The sequence below is a fragment of the Paroedura picta genome, chromosome 7, assembly GCF_049243985.1.
Source record: "Paroedura picta isolate Pp20150507F chromosome 7, Ppicta_v3.0, whole genome shotgun sequence".
NCBI lineage: Eukaryota > Metazoa > Chordata > Lepidosauria > Squamata > Gekkonidae > Paroedura > Paroedura picta.
Genome location: NC_135375.1, coordinates 79,118,629 through 79,140,107, shown reverse-complemented (window position 1 = coordinate 79,140,107; position 21,479 = coordinate 79,118,629). Strand labels below are relative to the sequence as shown.

Genomic DNA, 21,479 nt, shown 5'->3' with positions numbered 1-21,479 from the left:
CTTTCCTCCCCAGGAGCAAGCGTCTTTTAATTTCTTTGCTGCAGTCCCCATCTGCAGTGATCTTGGAGCCCAGGAAAATAAAATCTGTCACTATCTCCATTTCTTCCCCATCTATTTGCCAGGAATTGAGAGGGCCGGATGCCATGATCTTTGTTTTCTTGATGTTGAGTTTCAAGCCAACTTTTGCACTCTCCTCCTTCACCCGCATCAACAGGCTCTTTAGTTCCTCTTCACTTTCTGCCATTAGAGTGGTATCATCTGCGTATCTGAGGTTGTTGATATTTCTCCCTGCAATCTTGATCCCAATTTGTGACTCCTCTAATCCCGCATTTCTCATGATGTGCTCTGCATACAAGTTAAATAGGCAAGGCGACAGTATACAGCCTTGCCGAACTCCTTTCTCAATTTTGAACCAGTCAGTGATCCCATGTTCAGTTCTCACTGTTGCTTCTTGACCTGCATATAAATTTCTCAAGAGACAAATAAGATGCTCTGGTATTCCCATCTCTTTAAGAACTTGCCACAATTTGTTGTGCTCCACACAATCAAAGGCTTTAGCATAGTCAATGAAGCAGAAGTAGACGTTCTTCTGGTACTCCCTAGCTTTCTCCATGATCCAGCGTATGTTGGCAATTTGATCTCTAGTTCCTCTGCCTCTTCGAAATCCTGCCTGTACTTCTGGAAGTTCTCGGTCCACATATTGCTGGAGCCTAGCTTGTAGGATTTTGAGCATAACTTTGCTAGCATGAGAAATTAGTGCAATGGTGCGGCAGTTTGAACATTCTTTGGCATTGCCCTTCTTTGGGATTGGAATGTAAACTGACCTTTTCCAATCCTGTGGCCATTGTTGAGTTTTCCAAATTTGCTGGCATATTGAGTGTAGCACTTTTACTGCATCATCCTTTAAGATTTTGAATAGTTCAACTGGAATGCTGTCACCACCACTAGCTTTATTATTGCTCAGACTTCCTAAGGCCCATTTGACTTCACATTCCAGGATGTCTGGCTCCAGGTCAGTAACTACCCCACTGTGGTCATCAGGGATGTTAAGCTCGCTCTTGTATAGTTGTTCTGTATAATTTTGCCACCTTTGTTTAATCTCTTCTGCTTCCGTGAGGTCCCTACCATTTTGGTCCCTTATCATACCCAACTTTGCATGAAACGTTCTCTTCATATCTCCAATTTTCTTGAAAAGATCTCTGGTCCTCCCCATTCTATTGTTTTCTTCTATTTGTTTGCACTGTTCATTTAAGAAGGCATTCTTATCTCTTCTAGCTTTTCTCTGGAATTCTGCATTCAGTTGGGTGTATCTTTCTCTTTCTCCCTTGCCTTTCACTTCCCTTCTCTCCTTAGCTATTTGTAAAGCTTCCTCAGACAGCCATTTTGATTTCTTGCATTTCTTTTTCTTTGGGATGGTTTTAGTTGCTACCTCTTGTACAATGTTGCGAACCTCCGTCCATAGTTCTTCAGGCACTCTGTCTATCAGATCTAATTCCTTAAATCTATTTGTCACCTCTACTGTGTATTCGTTGGGGATATGATTTAGTTCATACCTGAGTGGCCTAGTGCTTTTCCCTACTTTCTTCAATTTAAGCCTAAATTTTGCAACAAGAAGCTCATGATCTGAACCACAATCAGCTCCTGGTCTTGTTTTTATTGACTGGATAGAACTTTTCCATCTTTGGCTGCAGAGCACATAGTCAATCTGATTTCTGTGTTGACCGTCTGGTGATGTCCATGTGTAGAGTCGTCTCTTGGGTTGTTGGAAAAGAGTGTTTGCTATGACCATTGTATTCTCTTGACAAAATTCTACCAGCCTGTGCCCTGCTTCATTTTGTACTCCAAGGCCAAACTTGCCTGTTATCCCAGTTATCTTTTGGTTTCCTACTTTAGCATTCCAATCCCCCATGATGATAAGCACATCATTTTTTGGCGTTGCTTCTAGAAGGTGTTGTAGGGCTTCATAGAACTGATCAACTTCATCCTCTTCAGCAGCAGTGGTTGGGGCATAGACCTGGATCACTGTGATGTTGAATGGTTTGCCTTGGATTCGAACTGAGATCATTCTGTCATTTTGGGGATTGTATCCCAAGACTGCTTTTCCTACTCTCTTATTAGTTATGAAGGCTACTCCATTTCTTCTACGAGATTCTTGTCCACAGTAGTATACCTGATGGTCATCTGAATTAAATTCACCCATTCCTGTCCATTTTAGTTCACTGATTCCTAAAATGTCGATGTTCAGTCTTGTCATTTCTTGTTTGACCACGTCCAGCTTACCTTGATTCATGGATCTGACGTTCCAGGTTCCTATGGAATAAAAATCTTTACAGCATCGGACTGTCTTTTCGCCACCAGTTACTTCCACAACTGAGCGTCCTTTCGGCTTTGGCCCAGTCGCTTCATTCATTCTGGCGCTACTTGTACTAGCCGTCTGCTCATCCCCAGTAGCATATTGGACACCTTCCGACCTGACGGGCTCATCTTCCGGCGTCATATCGTTATGCCTATTGGAACTGTCCATAGAGTTTTCATGGCAAAGATACTGGAGTGGTTTGCCATTTCCTTCTCCAGTGGATCACCTTTTGTCAGAGCTCTCAGCTATGACCTGTCCGTCTTGGGTGGCCCTGCACGGTATAGCTCATAGCTTCACTGAACTACGCAAGCCCCCTTGCCACAACAAGGCAGCGATCCTTGAAGGGGGGTGCCAATGAGTAGGAGTTCAAAAAACACTGTTCTAGATTCACCATGAAAATGTCATGTTGTGGAGCCCGAAGCTGTGCCATTGATTTGAAGGTATAAGTTGTAACTAAACCTGAAATAGTTGTGGGTGTAAACAAACATACAGAATACAGTTTTAAGATCTGTTGTGGTTTTGGCAGGGATGATGTTTCTAATGGTTTGTAGTTCATCTTTAAGGGGGATGTTAAGTGTACAGAGTTTCAAAATTCATAGTGGCCAGATAGCTGTTTTCTGGGAGATGGTCTGGGAGATGCCTCAAGAGGAAAAAGTGGGGAAAATGTTCCTACTCTAACATTTCATGTCTTTAAATAGTAGTATCAGAGTTTAACTTCATCATACATTCAAATTGAAATATCATTATCCCACAAATGTTTTTCTAAAAAGGTAGAACCAAGGAATGTTACCAAGGCTTGAATCTGTTATAGCAAAACAAAGTAGTTAAAAGATATGAATATTTAAATCATCTTCTTTCTCCAAAGCTTGCATATTTCCCTTCATGCTTCAACATAGAAATCCTGCTGCCACTGATGAAATTGTGTGAGGCTTCCCAGCTTTACTTTGCCTTGCCTTTATTTAGCTTTCCTACCTCTGACAGAAGACTATTCTTTGATACCACTTTTTTGCCTATTTGCTGTTGTCCTTCAGCTCTGATTTTGCACACACTGGTCCCTTAGCTTCCCTGTGTACTGGGTTCTCTTTCAGTTTTCCAATCGTCTGTCACTTTGCTTCCATCCCAACTCATCCCTTTGAACACGTAGATTAGGAGTTTCCAGCCTTCTTGTGCCTGCAGGCATATTTGCAGTTCTGGCACAGCAACTAAATGGCTTCCATAGGAGGCAGAGCCGGCCACAAAATGTTTCCACAGTTTAACACCAGTAACGCCTTGTGGATCCTTGTGCTGTGATGGTAGCTACTGCCAAAGCAACATTTTTTAAAAATCTGCACAGTCAATCAGAAGCCTTGCTCTGCAAAAGGGGCTCCACCCACTTATTTGGAATTGTTTGGAAGATCATGGTAGGCACCCGGTGCCCATGGGCACCACAAGGTCAAGGACAAAGTGTGGTAATAAGAGAGAACCAGTTGCAACACTGTGAACTCTAATATGGAATCCCAGAGGGACCAATACTCTCCCCAACACTATTCAACATTTTAATGCACCCTCTTGCCCTGGTCTGAAGCTACAGCTTGAGTTGTCACCAATATGCAGACAACACCCAGCTTGAACTCCTAATAGATGGCCAGCCTGAAATCCCAGATTGCTTGGCCAGGTGCCTGGAGGCTGTAGTGGAATGGTTTCATCATAGTCGTGTGAAACTCAACCCCTCAAAGACAGAGGTTGTTTGGAAAGGTGGGAAAGGGTCAGACCAGGCTGCATGTCTCCCCATCGGTGATCAACTTAGAACAATGCAGTCAGTCAGGAATCTGGACATTCCTCCACCTGCAACAGTCACCACTAGTCTAGATTACTGCCTTCCCTTATCCCTGCTCCAGATATACAGCTGGTCCAAAATGTGGTTGCCTGATTATTCTCCCAAACACCATGGGGAACACATATTACACCAATCCTTCAACAGCTTCACTGGATACCAATTGAATACCCAATCAGATTTAAGGTCCTGGTGCTCACCTTCAAGGACATATGTGATCAGGGTCCTGTATACCTCAAGGACCATCTGTTTGTCTATGTTTCCTAAAGAGCAACTTGTTCTGTATATTCCAACAGCTTGGTAATTCCTGGTCCTGAAGAAATCAATTTGGCCTTGACTAGAGCCAGAGCCTTCTCCTCCATGGCCCAAAAGGGGCAACAACATGCTTCCTTTGAGAATATGAATTACTGAAATGTCATTGAAGACTGAAGGAAGCCTACTAGAAATCTCTTTAGTTGCTCCTTGGAACCATTATTAAAGGATTTATTTTATGTTGGCTTTTTCATTTTTCATTTTTTCATGCTCTTGCTACATGTCTTCCAAGATATCCTTGATTCTTACGTGACAGGATATCTATAGCTAGCTCCTTTTAAATAACAGCTATAAACTTTTAGAAAATTATTAATGTTTTGAAGAATAATAGATGGTAGTTTCCCAGTAAATATTTAGTGTTCTCATTACTTATTGTAAAACTGTATTTAGAACAGGAATAACTGAATTATTAAACACTTCTGTCATTTAAATGTGAAATAGTCTGGCTTACCTTTTTATTTGATTTTAAACATTTCATGATAAATTAAATGCAAAACATTGAGGTAACTTTATTAAAATTTTTAAATATATGAATCCTTGAATTGCTTTCAGTTTTTCCCTTTGCTGCTAGATAGTGATGGATTAGAATTAGGCTGCAGTAGAGATTGGAGAATTTCCCATCATCCTCTTCTGCAGAGGCTTCATCTACCAGCATTGCTGTAGCTGCAGCTATTCCAACTGACATTTATTTTAAATTCTGTTATGGAGGACTCCTGTGATGCCAACTGCTGCTGCATGAACTTTTATATTCTTCTGCTTGATAACTAATTAATAAGAACCCCATGGGTATTGAGGAATAAAATACAGAAAATGGAATATGCGCTGGGTGCTTTCTGCTGGCTTTTCTGTTTCTGATGGAAACAAAACGTGGCTGACAGAGGCTTGTCTCCCTATACTGATTGCATTTCTTCCATCTGAAGTTATCTAATCATTTAATTCTGTGAGTATATTATGTCTTGTCTTTACTAAGTATTAACTGATATTGAGGGAATAAGTGAGGGAGTATTTGCAATTTGTGTGTGTGTGTGTGTAAATTGGTTTAAAGTGATGGTTTTTATAGAAGTGAATTATATTTTGCAATGAAAATATAGTGAGTTCAGCATGTCTTTGATTGTCCATGGTAAATATTAACCATTGAGTTGTTTAAGGCATGGTTTATTTTTTCCTCACTCCATCATAGTTTATTTCTTGCAGTCGTCATTTTTTTCCTGTTGATGTCAGTGCTTTAATTGCCTGAGATGCAATATACTGCAAGATGTGTATTTCAGGATATGTTCCTGAAACTGTCACAATAGAACACATCTGACCTGACTGTACAGTGTGGTGTTTTAGAGTTTATTTAAACTCATAGATAGATGATGTCTAATAACTTAAATTTGTCTTCATTACAGAAGCTTATAGTAAAGAATCAGTAGTCTCAAAATAAAGGGGGGGAACCTGATTATACTTGAGGGCATTCTACAAAAATTACTTAAGAAGGGCAACAGAAATTATTTAAGATTAATGTTCAGTAACTTATGTAAAATATTGCAGAGTTGCAAAAAGTCACAGAAAAAAAAGATTACTCTGTCCTAATCATGCATCTGGATCTGGGCCAACATTTCTATGACGCAGTGCTACTGCCATCAACATCTGCCATGGTATTGTTGCCCTATATGCTGGGTAGCTGGATTGTGTTTTCCTCTAGGGAATTTTTAAATCAGTTGTTCTGTTTCTCCTACCTTTCTAGAGCTCTTTATTATTGTTTAATAATATAATGGAGTTGTGCTAGATTCCCCTCCCCCAAGTGTATTGTATATATCAGGATGTTCATCATTTGTTAAAAATTCTTGCTAGCAACCTTTGGCTGCTCTTAGGTGAAAGAGATGGGGTGTGCAGCAAGAACAGCCAGCACTAAACTAGCACCAAGGCAATAAATTCTGTGGATTAGCAGTACAAAATTAAGGATGTGGGAATAAAGGAAATAACTATGCTGCAAAAAGACTGCCTTGTTGCCATTTTATTCTTTTAAACCAGGGGTAGTCAAACTGCGGCCCTCCAGATGTCCATGGACCACAATTTCCAGAAGCCCCTGCCAGCGAATGCTGGCAGGGGCTTCTGGGAATTGTAGTCCATGGACATCTGGAGGGCCACAGTTTGACTACCCCTGTTTTAAACAGTGTGAATATGCATCCAGGAGAGGCATGCACCGTGAACCAAGTAAAAAGAGGAAACACAGCTGCCATGACTTATTAGTCATGAACTAACAGCTATTATTTTATTTTTAGAACTTGCTTCTTTTTCATTTCTTGCTTTTTGTTGTCAACTGTGGCATAGTGGTTGGAGTGTCAGAATATAAGGATCTAGAATACCAAGGTTCTCTGTCATGGTAACTTGCTGAGTGGCCCTGGGCCATTCACTCATTTACAGTCTAACCCACTTCACAGGATTGTTGTGAGTTAATGGGAGGAAGCGAGACTGGTGTATGTCAGCCTGACCTTGAAGGTGTAATAAATATCAATATAAAATAAATACATAAATAAAATGCAAGATGAATACTTTTGCTGGAGTTTTACTTTAAGAAGCACTCAGCTTCTAAGACAATTTAGCAATGCAATCCTAAATAAAATTATACCTTTCAAAGCCCCAGAATTTGGGGATGTTAACACTTAAGCACTGCACTGCTTAAGACTTATTCCAAAAAGTTCAGATTTACATGAACAGAGATGGTGGTGTGTATCATTCAATCCACTTGCGCTAACTTAAAGGCCATTGTATTTTTAAATGTTGCTGTAAGCTGCTGCATAATGGAAACCTCATTGTATCGCATCTCCTATATCTGCTTGCTCAAGGCATGGTGCCAACAGCTGAATGTTAGTCTAAATGCATATTTATGCAATAATTTTAATTTGTAATTTAGTAACACAGTTAAAGAATAAGTTTTCAAAGTGGACACAATAGCACTTACAGTTCTGCAAGAACACTGTAATGCTTTAGGGGAAATGATTAAAAATGCTAATTGATTCTGGTCAATGAATTATTAATCATGTTCCAAGACCAGGGTCACTACCTTGGAATGAGCGGATCGTTGAAGAAGGAAGTCAGAGGCCACAGCACTTTTAAGCATTTTATTTTAAAACAGGGTGATGTTACCTCTTACATATCCTTTTCCTCCCTATTCAGCTCTTACACAAGCTCACAGTCAAAGGCCCACTTTTCTAGAGGCAGGAGTCCTTACACTTGACAGTCACTTAAAAAAAATTATTAAAAAGGGGACATTATATGTACAAAAACAATTAAAAGTACACAATGCAGGACTCTATTATAACAATAATAAAAAGGCCTAAAATTACATCTTAAAATATTATCATTGACATTTTTGTATTGCTTTAGACCAGCGGTCAGCAACCTTCTGACTGCTGCGGCCCGCTGCTCCTGGGTAACAGGAGAGGGCAGCCCAGGGCCCCGCACACATGTGGCAGCCCCAGCACAAACGTGCACGCGCAGACTTGCTGCATGCGCGTTTCCATCTGGCGGGGGCGAGTCAGCGCTCCCACAACACCCCCCCGCCCCAACCAGGGACCGAAGGAGTTTGACGGGAAGCTCAGTTGGTGGGCAGGCCAGCGCAGCGCTCCCAGGGCCCCCCCGGCTCTGAGAGGCAGCCATCATGCTCCGGGCCGCCGTGGAAGGGCTCCCCCCCCAGGGCTCTCTACCCCCCGGGCTCCCCACCCACCCGACTGCAACTCGAGGCCTTCTGCCAGCCCCGGGAAGAGGCTGTTCCTGGGCCTGGGAGAAGGCCCCCAGCTACCAGCCCCCCCCCCCCGCAGCATTAAGGCAGCAAGGGTGGGAAAGGAGCAGGGACCTGCTCCTTTTCCTGGGGCGAGGAGAAGCCGGGCGGAAGACTCACCGTGTCAGAAAGGCTCCTTCTTCTGCATGGTGACCTTAAATATATTTATTTCTTAGCTGTAAGATAATGTGATGAGAAAACATAGTGAATCTATCTAAATTTATCCAGTCTACTTTTATATCTGGAACAGGTTTAAAATAGAGTGTACAAAAAAGCTAAACTATGCCATGCAATTTGTACGTTGGTTGGAGAAAAAACAGATTACTAATTAAAACTTACATAAAATTGTTTGCTTTTTTAGAGCCACCAAGATGGATCTCAAGTGTGCTTTGGAAGAGTGTACAATGGCATTAAATTTATTTCTAAACAACAAATTCTCAGAAGCTCTAGAATTACTTCGTCCATGGTGAGTAGTTTAGAAAGGCCACCTGGTTCTTGATGATTGCTGTTTCAACAGGAAGTTTCAACATTGTCATTTCCATTGTTTTCCATTCTGTTAACGCAGATCTTCTGCAATTGTTTGTTTCAGTTATGTGAACTCTTGATTATACTGTGATCTCAGAATTAGTGACTTTTAACATTTTTAAGATGTCATCTGTTTTGTTGCATAGGCACCTAGAGGAGAGGAAGAAAATGTATAAACACTTTTTGTTTCATTTGATAAAATTGAGTTTATATCAAACCAGGACTGGGTTCCAAAATAATATTCAGGTCCCTAGGAATGAAAGAGATTTGAAGGAACTCATTAGAAGTAGGTTTGAAAATGTTTTAGGAAGCTGCTTTTCTAGTGAAACTTCTGATATGTATGTATGTGTTATTATTTTATTATATATAGAAAGAAAAGTTGTGTATGTATTACTTTGCATGTTACTTTGCAAAACTTGTAATGTTTTGGTAGAGCAGGTATTATTAAAAGTCCACTTGAACTGAAATGTCAATTCCCCCCCCCCCACCCAACAGGTCAAAAGGCAGTATGTACCATGCCCTAGGATACAGCACTATTTTAGTTATGCAAGCTGCTATGACTTTTGAACAGCAGGATATCCAAATGGGACTTGCTACAATGAAAGAAGCTTTACACACTTGCCAAAAGTAAGCATTATTGAATTGTGCATTGATGAAATTTAAATATTAGTAGGTTCTACATGGTCATTTTTGTGGTTCTGTTCAACAAATCGAATACAGTACTAATAGAAAAGGTAATATAAAGAGAAGCTACATTTCTGGGTTGGGTTGAGAACAGATTGTAATTTACAACTGCTGAGCTGCACTAAAGGATAATTATTTGACATTTAATATATGTATTCTCTTTCATGGTACACCTCAAGGCAGAGGGCACTCTCAGTTCCTGAGTTTGCACCTTCACTTGGTTTAAAAGACTTGATTTTAACACTGGGAATGGCCATGGGTTCTGAGCAGGTTTTTAGTAACACCCCTAACTTGGCAATTGTCTTTTGAAATGTATATTCTTATCATTTCTTTCTGCCCCACCCTTTTTTGGAAATTGGCCTGCACTGGATTCTTCAGCTGGCTGATCCTTTCTCTAGAGCTGGATAGAATATAAAGTGAATTTTACTGATAATAGAATGCCATCACACATACAGGTACAGATGAAGGAAGTTTCATGCCATTTTTATTTTCTCTACAGATAAGATTGGGAAAGTTGCAACACTGCAATTTGTTAGATGTATTTGTTTGTTTGTTTGTTTATATACTGCCCTCCCTGGAGGCTCAGGGCAGTTTACATAAGAACAAAGAACAATACATAAAACAGTCTATAAACATGTGAATAACCTTACAATAGTTGTAACCATATAACATAACAGTATAAACAATATAGACAAAACAACAGTGCAACAATGCAAACAGGTCCAGCGCATACTGGCGGAATTCTGAGGGGGGGCAGAGGGGGGGGAGCAGGGGCCCTTCAGTTGCTGTTGATTATGTCTGGTCTCAACCAAATGCCTGGCGGAAGAGCTCCTTTTTGTAGGCCCTGCAGAACTGTTTAAGCTCCATCAGGGCCCTGATCTCTTCCGAGAGATCGTTCCACCAGGTGAGGTGCATAACAGAGAATGCTCTGGCCCTGGTCGAGACCAGGCGGACTTCTTTAGGGCCAGGGATCCTTAGCTGGTTGGTAGCAGTGGAGCGCAGAGCTCTTTTGGGGGCATAGGCGGGGAGGCGATCCCTCAGGTACACTGGGCCCACTGGGCATATGGCCTTGAAGGTAATTACCAGAACCTTTAGTCTGATCCAACTGGCAACCATTGCAGTTGGTGGAGAATGGGCAGGATGTGGGACCTCCACGGTGTTGCAGTGAGGATCCTGGCCGCTGCCTTTTGAACCAGCTGTAGATCCGGGTCAAGGCTAAGGGCAGGCCTGCGTAGAGTGAGTTACAAAAGTCCAGTCTAGTGGTGACGGTCACATGGATCACTGTGGCTACGTATTCCGGGGCCAGGTAGGGCTCTAGTAGTTTGGCTTGGCGGAGATGGTAGAATGCCAGCCGCGCTACCTTTGTGATCTGGGCTTCCATTGTAAGGGAAGCATCCAGAATCACGCCTAGATTCCTGGCGGAGTGAGCCGTAGAGAGCTGCACACCATCCAGGGCAAACAGACGCGCTTCCTCACATGGGCCCTTCCTACCCAGCCACAGGGCCTGCATCTTTGAAGGATTGAGCTTCAGACAACTCTGCTTGAGCCATCTCGTCACTGCTTCTAGGCAGCTGGCTAATGCTTCTGGGGGAGAGTCAGAGCAGCCATCCATCAGGAGGAAGAGCTGGGTGTCATCTACATATTGATGGCAACCCAGCCCAAACTTCCGTACCAGTTGTGCAAGAGGGCGCATGAAAATGTTGAATAGGATAGGAGAAAGGACCGCTCCTTGTGGGACTCCACAAGTAAGTTGCCGGTGGTCTGATGTTTTCTCTCCTATTGCAACCCTCTGTCCACGATCCCAGAGGAAGGAGATCAGCCACTGAAGGGCTGTCCCTCGTATTCCCTCGTATTTCAAACACATTTTACACTCAAGGCAGATGAGAAGTCAGCAGTGTATTTCAAAGCAGGAATAAAAAGAGCAAGATAAATGAGCTGGGGCCAAAGTCAAGACTGTGGTCAGCTGAGCAAGAGAAGTGGGGATAGGAAACACAAGCAGAACAGAAGGAAAATGTAATGGGGGAACATGACAAAGGTCAGAACCTTGGAGGCATCCTGTATGGTTTTCTCAGTTTGACTGGATAAACATCCTTAGGTATTATTGAAGGATGCTTTGGAGATGCAGTTGTATTCTATGTTAAATGCAATTGTTGATCTGAAGTGAATCCATATAATTCTTTAGGACTGGGACAAATTTTTACAGATGCATCTGAATAACTAGGTCATAAACTGGGGAAGAATGTGTTTGGCAGGAACCTGGGGAGATTCATCAGGAGAGCTTTAAACTAAAGCCACTAGGGGAAGGAGACGATCAACATAGGGAGTGTATGGAAGGAAAACTATCGGAGGCAGCCCAACCGGCAAGGCCAGCTCATAGGGAACCAAAAGTAAAAGGATTCAGATGTCTTTATACTAACGCCCGAAGCATGGGCAATAAAAAGGAAGAGCTGGAACTTCTCATGCTGATGGAAAGGTATGATCTAGTAGGCATCACAGAAACTTGGTGGAATGATTCTCATGACTGGAATGTAATGGTGGATGGATATGAACTGTTCAGAAAAAACAGAATAGATCGAAGAGGTGGAGGAGTGGCACTGTATGTGAGGAAAGGGCTTACCTGTCAGGAAATTCTAGTGAAGGAGAGTATATCTACAGTGGAAAGCATCTGGGTGAAAATAAGCGAGGGGAAAACAAACAGTGTGGTGGTTGGTGTCTGCTACCGACCGCCTGACCAACGAGAGGATGTGGATGCTGCACTTTGTGAGCAGCTTGAGAAAATATCCAAACGGCAGGACCTTGTCATCATGGGTGACTTCAATTTCCCAGATGTGTGCTGGGAAACAAACTCTGCGAAGCGTCCTCAGTCATGCAAGTTTCTGACCTGCCTGGCTGACAATTTCATTTATCAAATGGTAGATGAACCTACAAGAGGTTCAGCCATACTGGACTTAATACTGACCAACAGGCAAGAGTTGGTGGATGAGGTGAAGGAGGTGGGGACCCTAGGGGGAAGTGACCATGTCCTCATAGAATTCCTTTTGAGATTGGGAGCCAAGGAAGCTTGTAGCCAGACGCGGATGTTGGATTTTCGTAGGGCAAACTTTAATAAACTCAGAGACATGATGAGTGTCATACCATGGACGAGAATGCTGGAAGGGAAGGGAGCATGTGAAGGGTGGGCGCTACTCAAACAAGAGCTATTGCATGCTCAATCAATGACTATTCCAGAAATACGAAAACACTGCAGGAGCTCTAAGAAGCCTATTTGGATGAACAGAGAACTTCAAGAGGAACTAAGAAAGAAAAGGAAAATGTTCAGGAAATGGAGGGAAGGACAGAGCTCTAAAGAAGAGTACCTACAGGTTACTAGGCACTGTAGATCAATCATCAGAAAGGCCAAAGCTGAGAGTGAGCTAAGATTGGCCAGGGAAGCCCATTGTAACAAGAAAAGATTTTTCAGTTACGTGAGGAGCAAACGTAAAGTAAAGGAGGCAATAGGCCCGCTGTTGGGTACGGATGGACAAACTCTAACGAAAGATGCAGAGAAAGCAGAAAGGCTTAGTGCCTATTTTACATCTGTTTTTTCCCACAGGTCAAAGTGTTTAGGCACATCTAGAGATGGCTGTAGCCAAAGGATAGTGTCTGGGTGGCAGGTTAACATGGATAGAGAGGTGGTCGAGAGGCATTTAGCTGCACTGGATGAGTTCAAATCCCCTGGTCCAGATGAAATGCACCCGAGAGTACTCAAAGAACTTTCCAGAGAACTTGCACAGCCCTTGTCCATCATCTTCGGAACCTCTTTAAGGACTGGAGATGTCCCGGAGGACTGGAAAAGAGCAAACGTTATTCCGATCTTCAAAAAAGGGAGGAAGGATGACCCGGGAAACTACAGACCAGTGAGTCTGACCTCTGTTGTGGGGAAGATAATGGAGCAGATATTAAAGGGAGCGATCTGCAAACATCTGGAGGACAATTTGGTGATCCAAGGAAGTCAGCATGGATTTGTCTCCAACAGGTCCTGCCAGACCAACCTAGTTTCCTTTTTTGACCAAGTAACAGGTTTGCTGGATCGGGGAAATTTGGTTGATGTCATTTACTTGGATTTTAGTAAAGCTTTTGACAAGGTTCCCCATGATGTTCTGATGGATAAGTTGAAGGACTGCAATCTGGATTTTCAGATCGTTAGGTGGATAGGGAATTGGTTAGAGAACCGCACTCAAAGAGTTGTTGTCAATGGTGTTTCATCAGACTGGAGAGAGGTGAGTAGCGGGGTACCTCAGGGTTCGGTGCTCGGCCCGGTACTTTTTAACATATTTATTAATGATCTAGATGAGGGGGTGGAGGGACTACTCATCAAGTTTGCAGATGACACCAAATTGGGAGGACTGGCAAATACTCCGGAAGATAGAGACAGAGTTCAACGAGATCTGAACACAATGGAAAAATGGGCAAATGAGAACAAGATGCAATTTAATAAAGATAAGTGTAAAGTTCTGCATCTGGGTCAGAAAAATGAAAAGCATGCCTACTGGATGGGGGATACGCTTCTAGGTAGCACTGTGTGTGAACGAGACCTTGGGGTACTTGTGGATTGTAAACTAAACATGAGCAGGCAGTGTGATGCAGCGGTAAAAAAGGCAAATGCCATTTTGGGCTGTATCAACAGAGCCATCACATCAAAATCACAAGATGTCATAGTCCCATTGTATACGGCACTGGTCAGACCACACCTGGAGTACTGTGTGCAGTTCTGGAGGCCTCACTTCAAGAAGGACATCGATAAAATTGAAAGGGTACAGAGGAGAGCGACGAAGATGATCTGGGGCCAAGGGACCAAGCCCTATGAAGATAGGTTGAGGGACTTGGGAATGTTCAGCCTGGAGAAAAGGAGGTTGAGAGGGGACATGATAGCCCTCTTTAAGTATTTGAAAGGTTGTCACTTGGAGGAGGGCAGGATGCTGTTTCTGCTGGCTGCAGAGGAAAGGACACGCAGTAATGGGTTTAAACTTCAAGTACAACGATATAGGCTAGATATCAGGAAAAAGTTTTTCTCAGTCAGAGTAGTTCAGCAGTGGAATAGGCTGCCTAAGGAGGTGGTGAGCTCCCCCTCACTGGCAGTCTTCAAGCAAAGGTTGGATACACACTTTTCTTGGATGCTTTAGGATGCTTAGGGCTAATCCTGCGTTGAGCAGGGGGTTGGACTAGATGGCCTGTATGGCCCCTTCCAACTCTATGATTCTATGATTCTATGATTCTATAACTTGGTTACTAAATAGTGTGTCTCTGAGTGTGTGTGTGTGGAGAACTCTGCACTGCTACTGGGATTTTTAGTATTTTCTAAAGAGTATCTATCACCCTTTCTACAGACTTGCTCATAAAATGCTGGTTTATACTGAGATAGATACATTATTGCTTTACAAAAAAAAAAGTTCAGTTAGAAGCCTTTAAAACCATTTTTCCCCTTTGGTGTACAGTATAACTTTTTTCAGTATTTGTATGCAACATAATATTTAATCCACCTGAGTACAGAGTGGAATATCTACTTTTTTCAAGGGAAAGGAGTCAGAGCCTACATAACCCATCATTTCTTAGGGCTAGACAGAGAATTTTTTACAAATCTTATTAATTCACCATGTGTACTGGGTGTGAAAAATGAGCTATGAGTAGATACTCTCAAATGTCAAAATAAAATCTCTATTGTATTTTTAGGCTTAGGACACAGTCCAAATGTTTAAAGAGAGGACTATGTCTGTATCCTAGAGTATTTTTAGTATTTGTGATTAGCCAGTCCAGAAACTCAGATGAGTTAACACCCACATACTAGGGTGATGACTACTGGTTGTATTTATCAATCTGCACCATCCTTTACCAATTTTCCAAATTCTCTCCAGCAAACTGGCTAAGTAATAGTATGCTTTGGACCCTGCCCTCAACTGTTGTTCCATATTATTAACAGTTTATTTTATCCATTACTGAACTTTGCTGCTGTTTCTCCTCTGAACTTTTGTCAAGCGTGCAAATGTTTCACAATATTTCCTTTAATAAAAGTACGTTTTTAACTGATTCTCTCTTTCTCATTCATAATAATGTAGATTCAGGAAAAGAAATACAGTGGTGGAATCATTGTCCAGTTTAGTTTCAAAACAGTCTGTAGAGCAGTTGAGTGAAGGTAAGAAAACCACAGGGTGAGTTATAATTTTTGTAATGCTTATTCTTAGATTGTTTTGATCATATGGCAATATGCAATCGTTCTAGTGGCATAGTGGTTAGAATGTTGAACTAGGAGCTGGGAGACCCTGGTTTGAACCCTGAAACTAGCTGGGTGATCTTGGGCCAGTCACACACTTTTGATGAAACCTACCTCACAGGGTTGTTATAAAGAAAACATGGAGGAGAGGAGAATGATGTAAACATCTTTGTGTCCCCATTGGAGAAAAAAGGTATAAGTGAAGTAAACATATCTATAGTAGAGTAGGCAACATTTTTGGTGTGAGTTGTGGGGGACGACAATGTCTATCCGTAAAGATATGGATGTGTTGGCAGAGGTAAGAAATGAGAGTTTTACTTGGCCAGATATGCTAGGAGTATTTCAGAGGCTGACCTTAGACTCAGCTGACAGTTTCATGGCGAATATATGCCTATTACCTTCTTCCATGCTGCCATCTTCACTGACACTGTTTGCACCCCAGGGCTCATCTCAGTTGTGCAAAGAAGGGAACATGCTCTGCAAAGCAGAACAGTATACTGCCGTTGTCATGCACGCTTGGGATTGCTGCTTCTCAGTTAGGGTTGCAGGATCTAAAAGACCATGTAATTTAAAATGCTGTAGTATGTCATTTGCTCTGAATATTAAATTAGCACTGCTTATTCTCGTTTAGTGCCTGGCTGGAAGATCTCCTAGGAGTCCCGTTTATGCCACTCTGCATTCCATTAGGGAGGGGGGCATGTTGGATATGCAGCCATGTGCCTGAAGATCAGTCTGTGTCTCTTACAGAGAAGGGCCTGGTTCTAGACTTTCAAGTTTTAGCTGTGTCTATTTTTTAGCAGAATAACTTGGCTATGTGTATACTGTGCTTTTGGACATTTACTCTAGCAATTGTTCATATCTAATTTTAAGGGAAATTAAACTGATTTCAGTCTCACTTGATTTGAATTAAATTATCAAGATATATCAAGCATATCACTTATTCCTCCAGAAATTAAAAGATATTTACAGGCAATCTTTGTACACAGTCTTTGGCCAACTTCTTAATGTTAGGTTTTATTCTTATTTGCATTGTCTTACTTCTTAAGGACTTGGGGGTCTGCTCACCATGTTGGCTAATAGAAGCCATTGCAAGTGAGAAAAAGGTAGTACTGCCTAAAATCTCAAAGGTCCTCATTTACTGCCAAGTTTCTGAATGTAACTTAAGATTTGTACATTCTCCAGTGGTCCAGGGTGGGGCAGTCTTAAATACATAGTAAGAAACTCCTCCCTAGAGGCAGGAAGAGTCACTGTTGTTTTCAATGAAGAGGGTCTTCTCTCCCAGACCCCAGTCTTGGCACTGCTTGCAGGGCAGTGCTGTCATTAGAATGCCCAATTGCTTTTCTTTTTCTTTGTGTTTTCTTACTTTTTGTTTGTGGGGTTCCAGGGAGGCTATCACCTTTTACAGGTGATTGGTAGGGAGCCTGACTTCAAAGAGAACTCCCCACCCACACACACACACACACCTTCAGTCTCTCCTCAGGAGTAGAGGAGGTCAAGGAAATATGTCAATTCCTTAAAGAGGGCTCTTGTGGGTATATCCCTATGGCAAGACACCTCCAACCACATGCACCTCTGGTCCTTTCAGGGAAAAGAAGCAAGCTATAGGGACTCCAGCCTTTGGGTTAGTAGCTTTCCCAGCTGCTTCTTTGATCTGCGGAGCATCAGTGGCTTCCTCAGCAGGAGCTCTGTTGTTTCCCCCTGTAGCCTAGATGTGCTGACAAGGCACATCTAGACACTACGTCTTGTTGCCAAGCATCTCCTTAAGTCACTCTACTGAATCCTGGTAAGGCAAGCAGGCCAGTTTTGAGGAAGGAGGATAATAGCAATCCTCCTTCTCCCCTTAAATAAAAGGCAGGAAATTTCCCCAGTGAAAGCTCAAATGGATTTTTTGGAGCTTGCACCGCAGGAAGGGTTTGCTTCAAGCCTTGCCTTTCCCCTCCTGAATCATAAACAGCAGAAATACCTACTCTGGATCTTTGGGGGATAATGCTCAGGCCAACCTTGGCTTGGATTAAAAGAAAAGTGCATTAGGAGCTCAAAGCAGCCTTCTCCAAGGTTCTCCTCATCATGAGAGATTCTTCTAGGCCTTCTAGCAGAACTAAATACCACTCACTCTCCAGTTCTGGTGCTGGAAGGAAAGGATAGAGTAGGGATTCTCTTTCTGCTCCTCATTCAAAGAGACTAACTGAAGCTCCATCTAATAGGTATTCCATTAAAACCTTAAGACTCTTGATGAACCATGATTCTGAAGACTTGGATTTCTTTGACTCTTCCTCTCCTAAGGAGGAGTGTGAGGTATTGGATGAAGAAGATCTGGAAGTTTTTCCGAAGCTGCTTCTTGAGTTCCTTGGAAATCCCTAGTAGCGCTCTAGTAGCATCTAAAAACTGACAGGGTACTCAGATAAAGCGTTGGACCTATGCTCAGTGAAAGTGGGCAATCTTCTTTCTTTCCTTCTGGTGAGTTTTGATAGTTTGAGTTACAGAACTCTGAAAAGACAGGTGGCTACCGTCTCATCTCAGCAATAAAGAACTGTTTCTTTTTCACAATGGCAGGATAGTCCTTCACTCCCAACCTTGTCCCAAAGGTTAATTGTTCCTTTCGTAAGTCAGATGAACTGATTCTTCCTTTGTTCTGCCCAAATCCTAAACCTCCTCAGGAAAAGAAATGGCACTCGTTATATATAAAGAGAGCAATGAGCTTCTAGATAGACAGGACTTAAGGGGGTTCACAAAACAGATACCATGTTCCTGTCCTTCAGGAAAGCTTCCTTGGAATTTTTTTTTCCCAGAAGGGCTGTCTGCTAATCCTTGTGAGTTGTTTATCTATTTTTCATTTGGACGTTTGTTGGAGATTTGAAATACTTTGGAGTGCAAGTTGAACTGCTTCAGAACCAGACAGGGAAAGAAACCCCTCCCCTCAGAAATTGCAAAGATCAGAGATCCTGCCTACCCTTAGGGAGGAGTTTACTCCCATGCTTTTCAGACTGCTTCACTCCAGGCCCACCAAGAAGTAAGATTCATGGTGAGACAAACCTTCCATTTCCCCTTTACAGTCACTCAGAAGAGATTTTACTGAGTTATTTTAAGTGTTACTATAATTATACATGTGTACAACTGACAAACTGAATTTATTTTAAGGATTTATTGCCTTTAGATTTTTCAGTCTGGGGGAGGGGACTTATTATATACTTGAAGAACTTTGGTAATTAACAGTAATGGACCATCAACTTAAAATAATATCAACAATGGAGTAGGACAAAGATGTAAGACAAAAAGGTTAGATGAAGAGTTGTTGTCTGGGAACAAATATTTAATATTCAATAGTACTTTAAATATACCAATTGTATGATTTGTTTTATTTAACAGAGGAAATGCATGCAGAAATCTGCTATGCTGAATGTTTACTACAGAAAGCAGCTCTGACATTTGTACAGGTAATGTAATCTTCACACTTCAGCAGTGTACGCACATATGTGTTTGGAGTACGCTGGTGTTTGCCCAACTGCATTGGCTCCAGATTGGAGACCGGATTAGATTCAAGTTTTGGTACTGACCTTCAAATCCCTAAATGGTTTGAGACCATCTTATCTGCAGGATCGCCTCTCCTGGTATGTCTCCCAAAGAGCATTACAGTCGGCAGACCAAAATCTGCTCAGGGTTCCTGGCCCCAAAGTGGTAACACTGGCCTCAACCTTTTTGGCCCCAGCCTGATGAAATGCTCTGCCAACTGAGATCAGGGCGCTGTGGGACCTTAATCAGTTCCATAGGCCTGTAAGACAGAGCTATTCTGCCAGGCCTATGACTGAAGCTGGGAACATAACACCTATAACACCAAATTGGCTGGGGAAACATCTGTGGGAATATGCAGGGAAGATCCATCCACCTAAAGAACAAAACCTTCTCAGAAATTTAAGTCTAGTCAGGCAAAGAAATGGTAAAAAGTGAAGAATTGTTTTAATTAAATTAATATGCACATTTAACTTTATTTATTGTTGTATTTTATTATCAGATTATAATGTACCCCGAGTTTCATGGGAAGGGTGGGTTAGAAAAATTAACAATCTTCTTATTTTGATTAGTTTTATTCTGTTATTATTATTTACCTATCCTGCTGTAGCTCATCAGTGTCCTCCTAAAACACCAGTCGTCTTATTCCAGTGGAAGGGTTCTTCTGGTGGTAGTAAATCACCCTTGGATACAAGCCATTAACTACAAAATATCTTATTAAGAATTCTCAGCAAGTCTAATAATTATTACAGTTTCTAACTGCTGGTAAACTGGACTTGGTTACTGTGTGTAGGAGCTATAATTTGCTTCTTTGGTACACACAGCAAAACTGAAACTGGCCCCTGTCTGAGGATAGCATGCACATCTTTAAGCATTCCATAATTTTATTAAGGGCTATTGTATATAAATATTAAATAAAGCATTCTACCCTGATCTGGATGGCCCAGACTAGCCCAATCGTGACAGATTTCAGAAGCTAATCAGGAACTACCCTGGTTACTATTGGGATGAGAGACCAGCAAGGAAGTCTTTGGAGTCACCATAAGTGAGCCGCAACTTCAAAGCACTTCCCTCCTCCACCAGTAGAGAGTTTTAGATACATTGCACCATCTAGTGGTATATCTTGTCTTTCCACATGACTGAATGTATAAGTGTTTTTTCTCTGTCATGTAAGGAGATCATAGTCTGAGAAAGAGTGCTTGCACTAGAAAGCTCATGCCCTGAATAAATCTTTGTTGGTCTTAAAGGTGCTACTGGACTCTGATTTTATTGTGCTTTTTCTCTGAATTTTACCTTTGAAAATTTGTATGTACTATATGTATAGATAAAAGGTGTCTCCTTGTTTATTTTATTTATTTATTTATTTATTTAATTATATTTCTATACCGCCCTCCCCAGAGGCTCAGGGCGGTTTACATTAAACATATAAACAATACATGGAACAGTCTTCATTAATACTCATACAATAATAATAATAATAACAGTGGTTATAACAGAAAACAGTATAGTGAACAGTATAACAATAATAATAGTATAACAGTATAACAGTGCAACCGTGCAAATGGCACAACAGGTCCAGAGCACTCTGTTGGAGTTCTGGGAGGAAGGGGAGGGGAGAGCAGGGGCCCTTCATTCGTTGTTGATTGTGCTTGGTCTCAACCAAATGCCTGGCGGAAGAGCTCCTTTTTGCAGGCCCTGCGGAACTGTTTAAGCTCCGTCAGGGCCCTGATCTCTTCTGGAAGCTCATTCCACCAGGTGGGGGCCAGGACAGAGAATGCTCTGGCCCTGGTCAAGACCAGGCGGACTTCTTTAGGGCCAGGGACCATTAGCCGGTTGGTGGCGGAGGAGCACAGAGCTCTTATGCATGCTGATATTAATGTCATTAATAAGATCATACATTTTGTTTTTCAAAATGTATTTTCAGTTTTGTTCAGTTTTTATACTTATCTTGCTCAATTCTATTTTGGTAAGATCTTGGCAGCTACATAGCTTTGCTTGATTTTCCCCCATGTCCTTTTTTCCAGGATGAAAATATGGTCAACTTCATAAAGGGCGGCCTCAAAATTAGAACAAGTTATCAAATATACAAGTAAGTCACCAGGACATGTGTGCTATTTCTATGTGTTGCAACAAATGATGTCCTGCCTTTGCTGAAGAGCAAAAAATTGTTGCCAGGTTTTTCTGTCCCAGGATATGGTTGAAAGGCATATGATGCAGCATCCAGCAACAGGAGAAAGGGTGGAACAGCTGCATTCTCCCACCCTCTCTT

The 21,479-nt window shown here is 41.9% G+C and overlaps 1 protein-coding gene across 5 annotated transcripts in view; it reads left to right on the top strand.

Moving 5' to 3' along the window:
- Positions 1–21,479, top strand: part of TTC39B (tetratricopeptide repeat domain 39B) — a 78,233-nt gene that overhangs the window by 23,575 nt on the left and 33,179 nt on the right. For 4 of the 5 annotated variants that reach the window (XM_077345106.1, XM_077345105.1, XM_077345108.1 and 1 more), the window contains 5 exons: positions 8,609–8,713; positions 9,268–9,399; positions 15,549–15,625; positions 19,070–19,137; positions 21,235–21,299. In XM_077345106.1, coding sequence (XP_077201221.1) covers positions 8,609–8,713; positions 9,268–9,399; positions 15,549–15,625; positions 19,070–19,137; positions 21,235–21,299 — 447 coding nt within the window. Of the gene's footprint in view, positions 1–5,125; positions 5,422–8,608; positions 8,714–9,267; positions 9,400–15,548; positions 15,626–19,069; positions 19,138–21,234; positions 21,300–21,479 lie in introns of those variants that run through there. The other variant, XM_077345110.1, reaches the window with a different exon arrangement.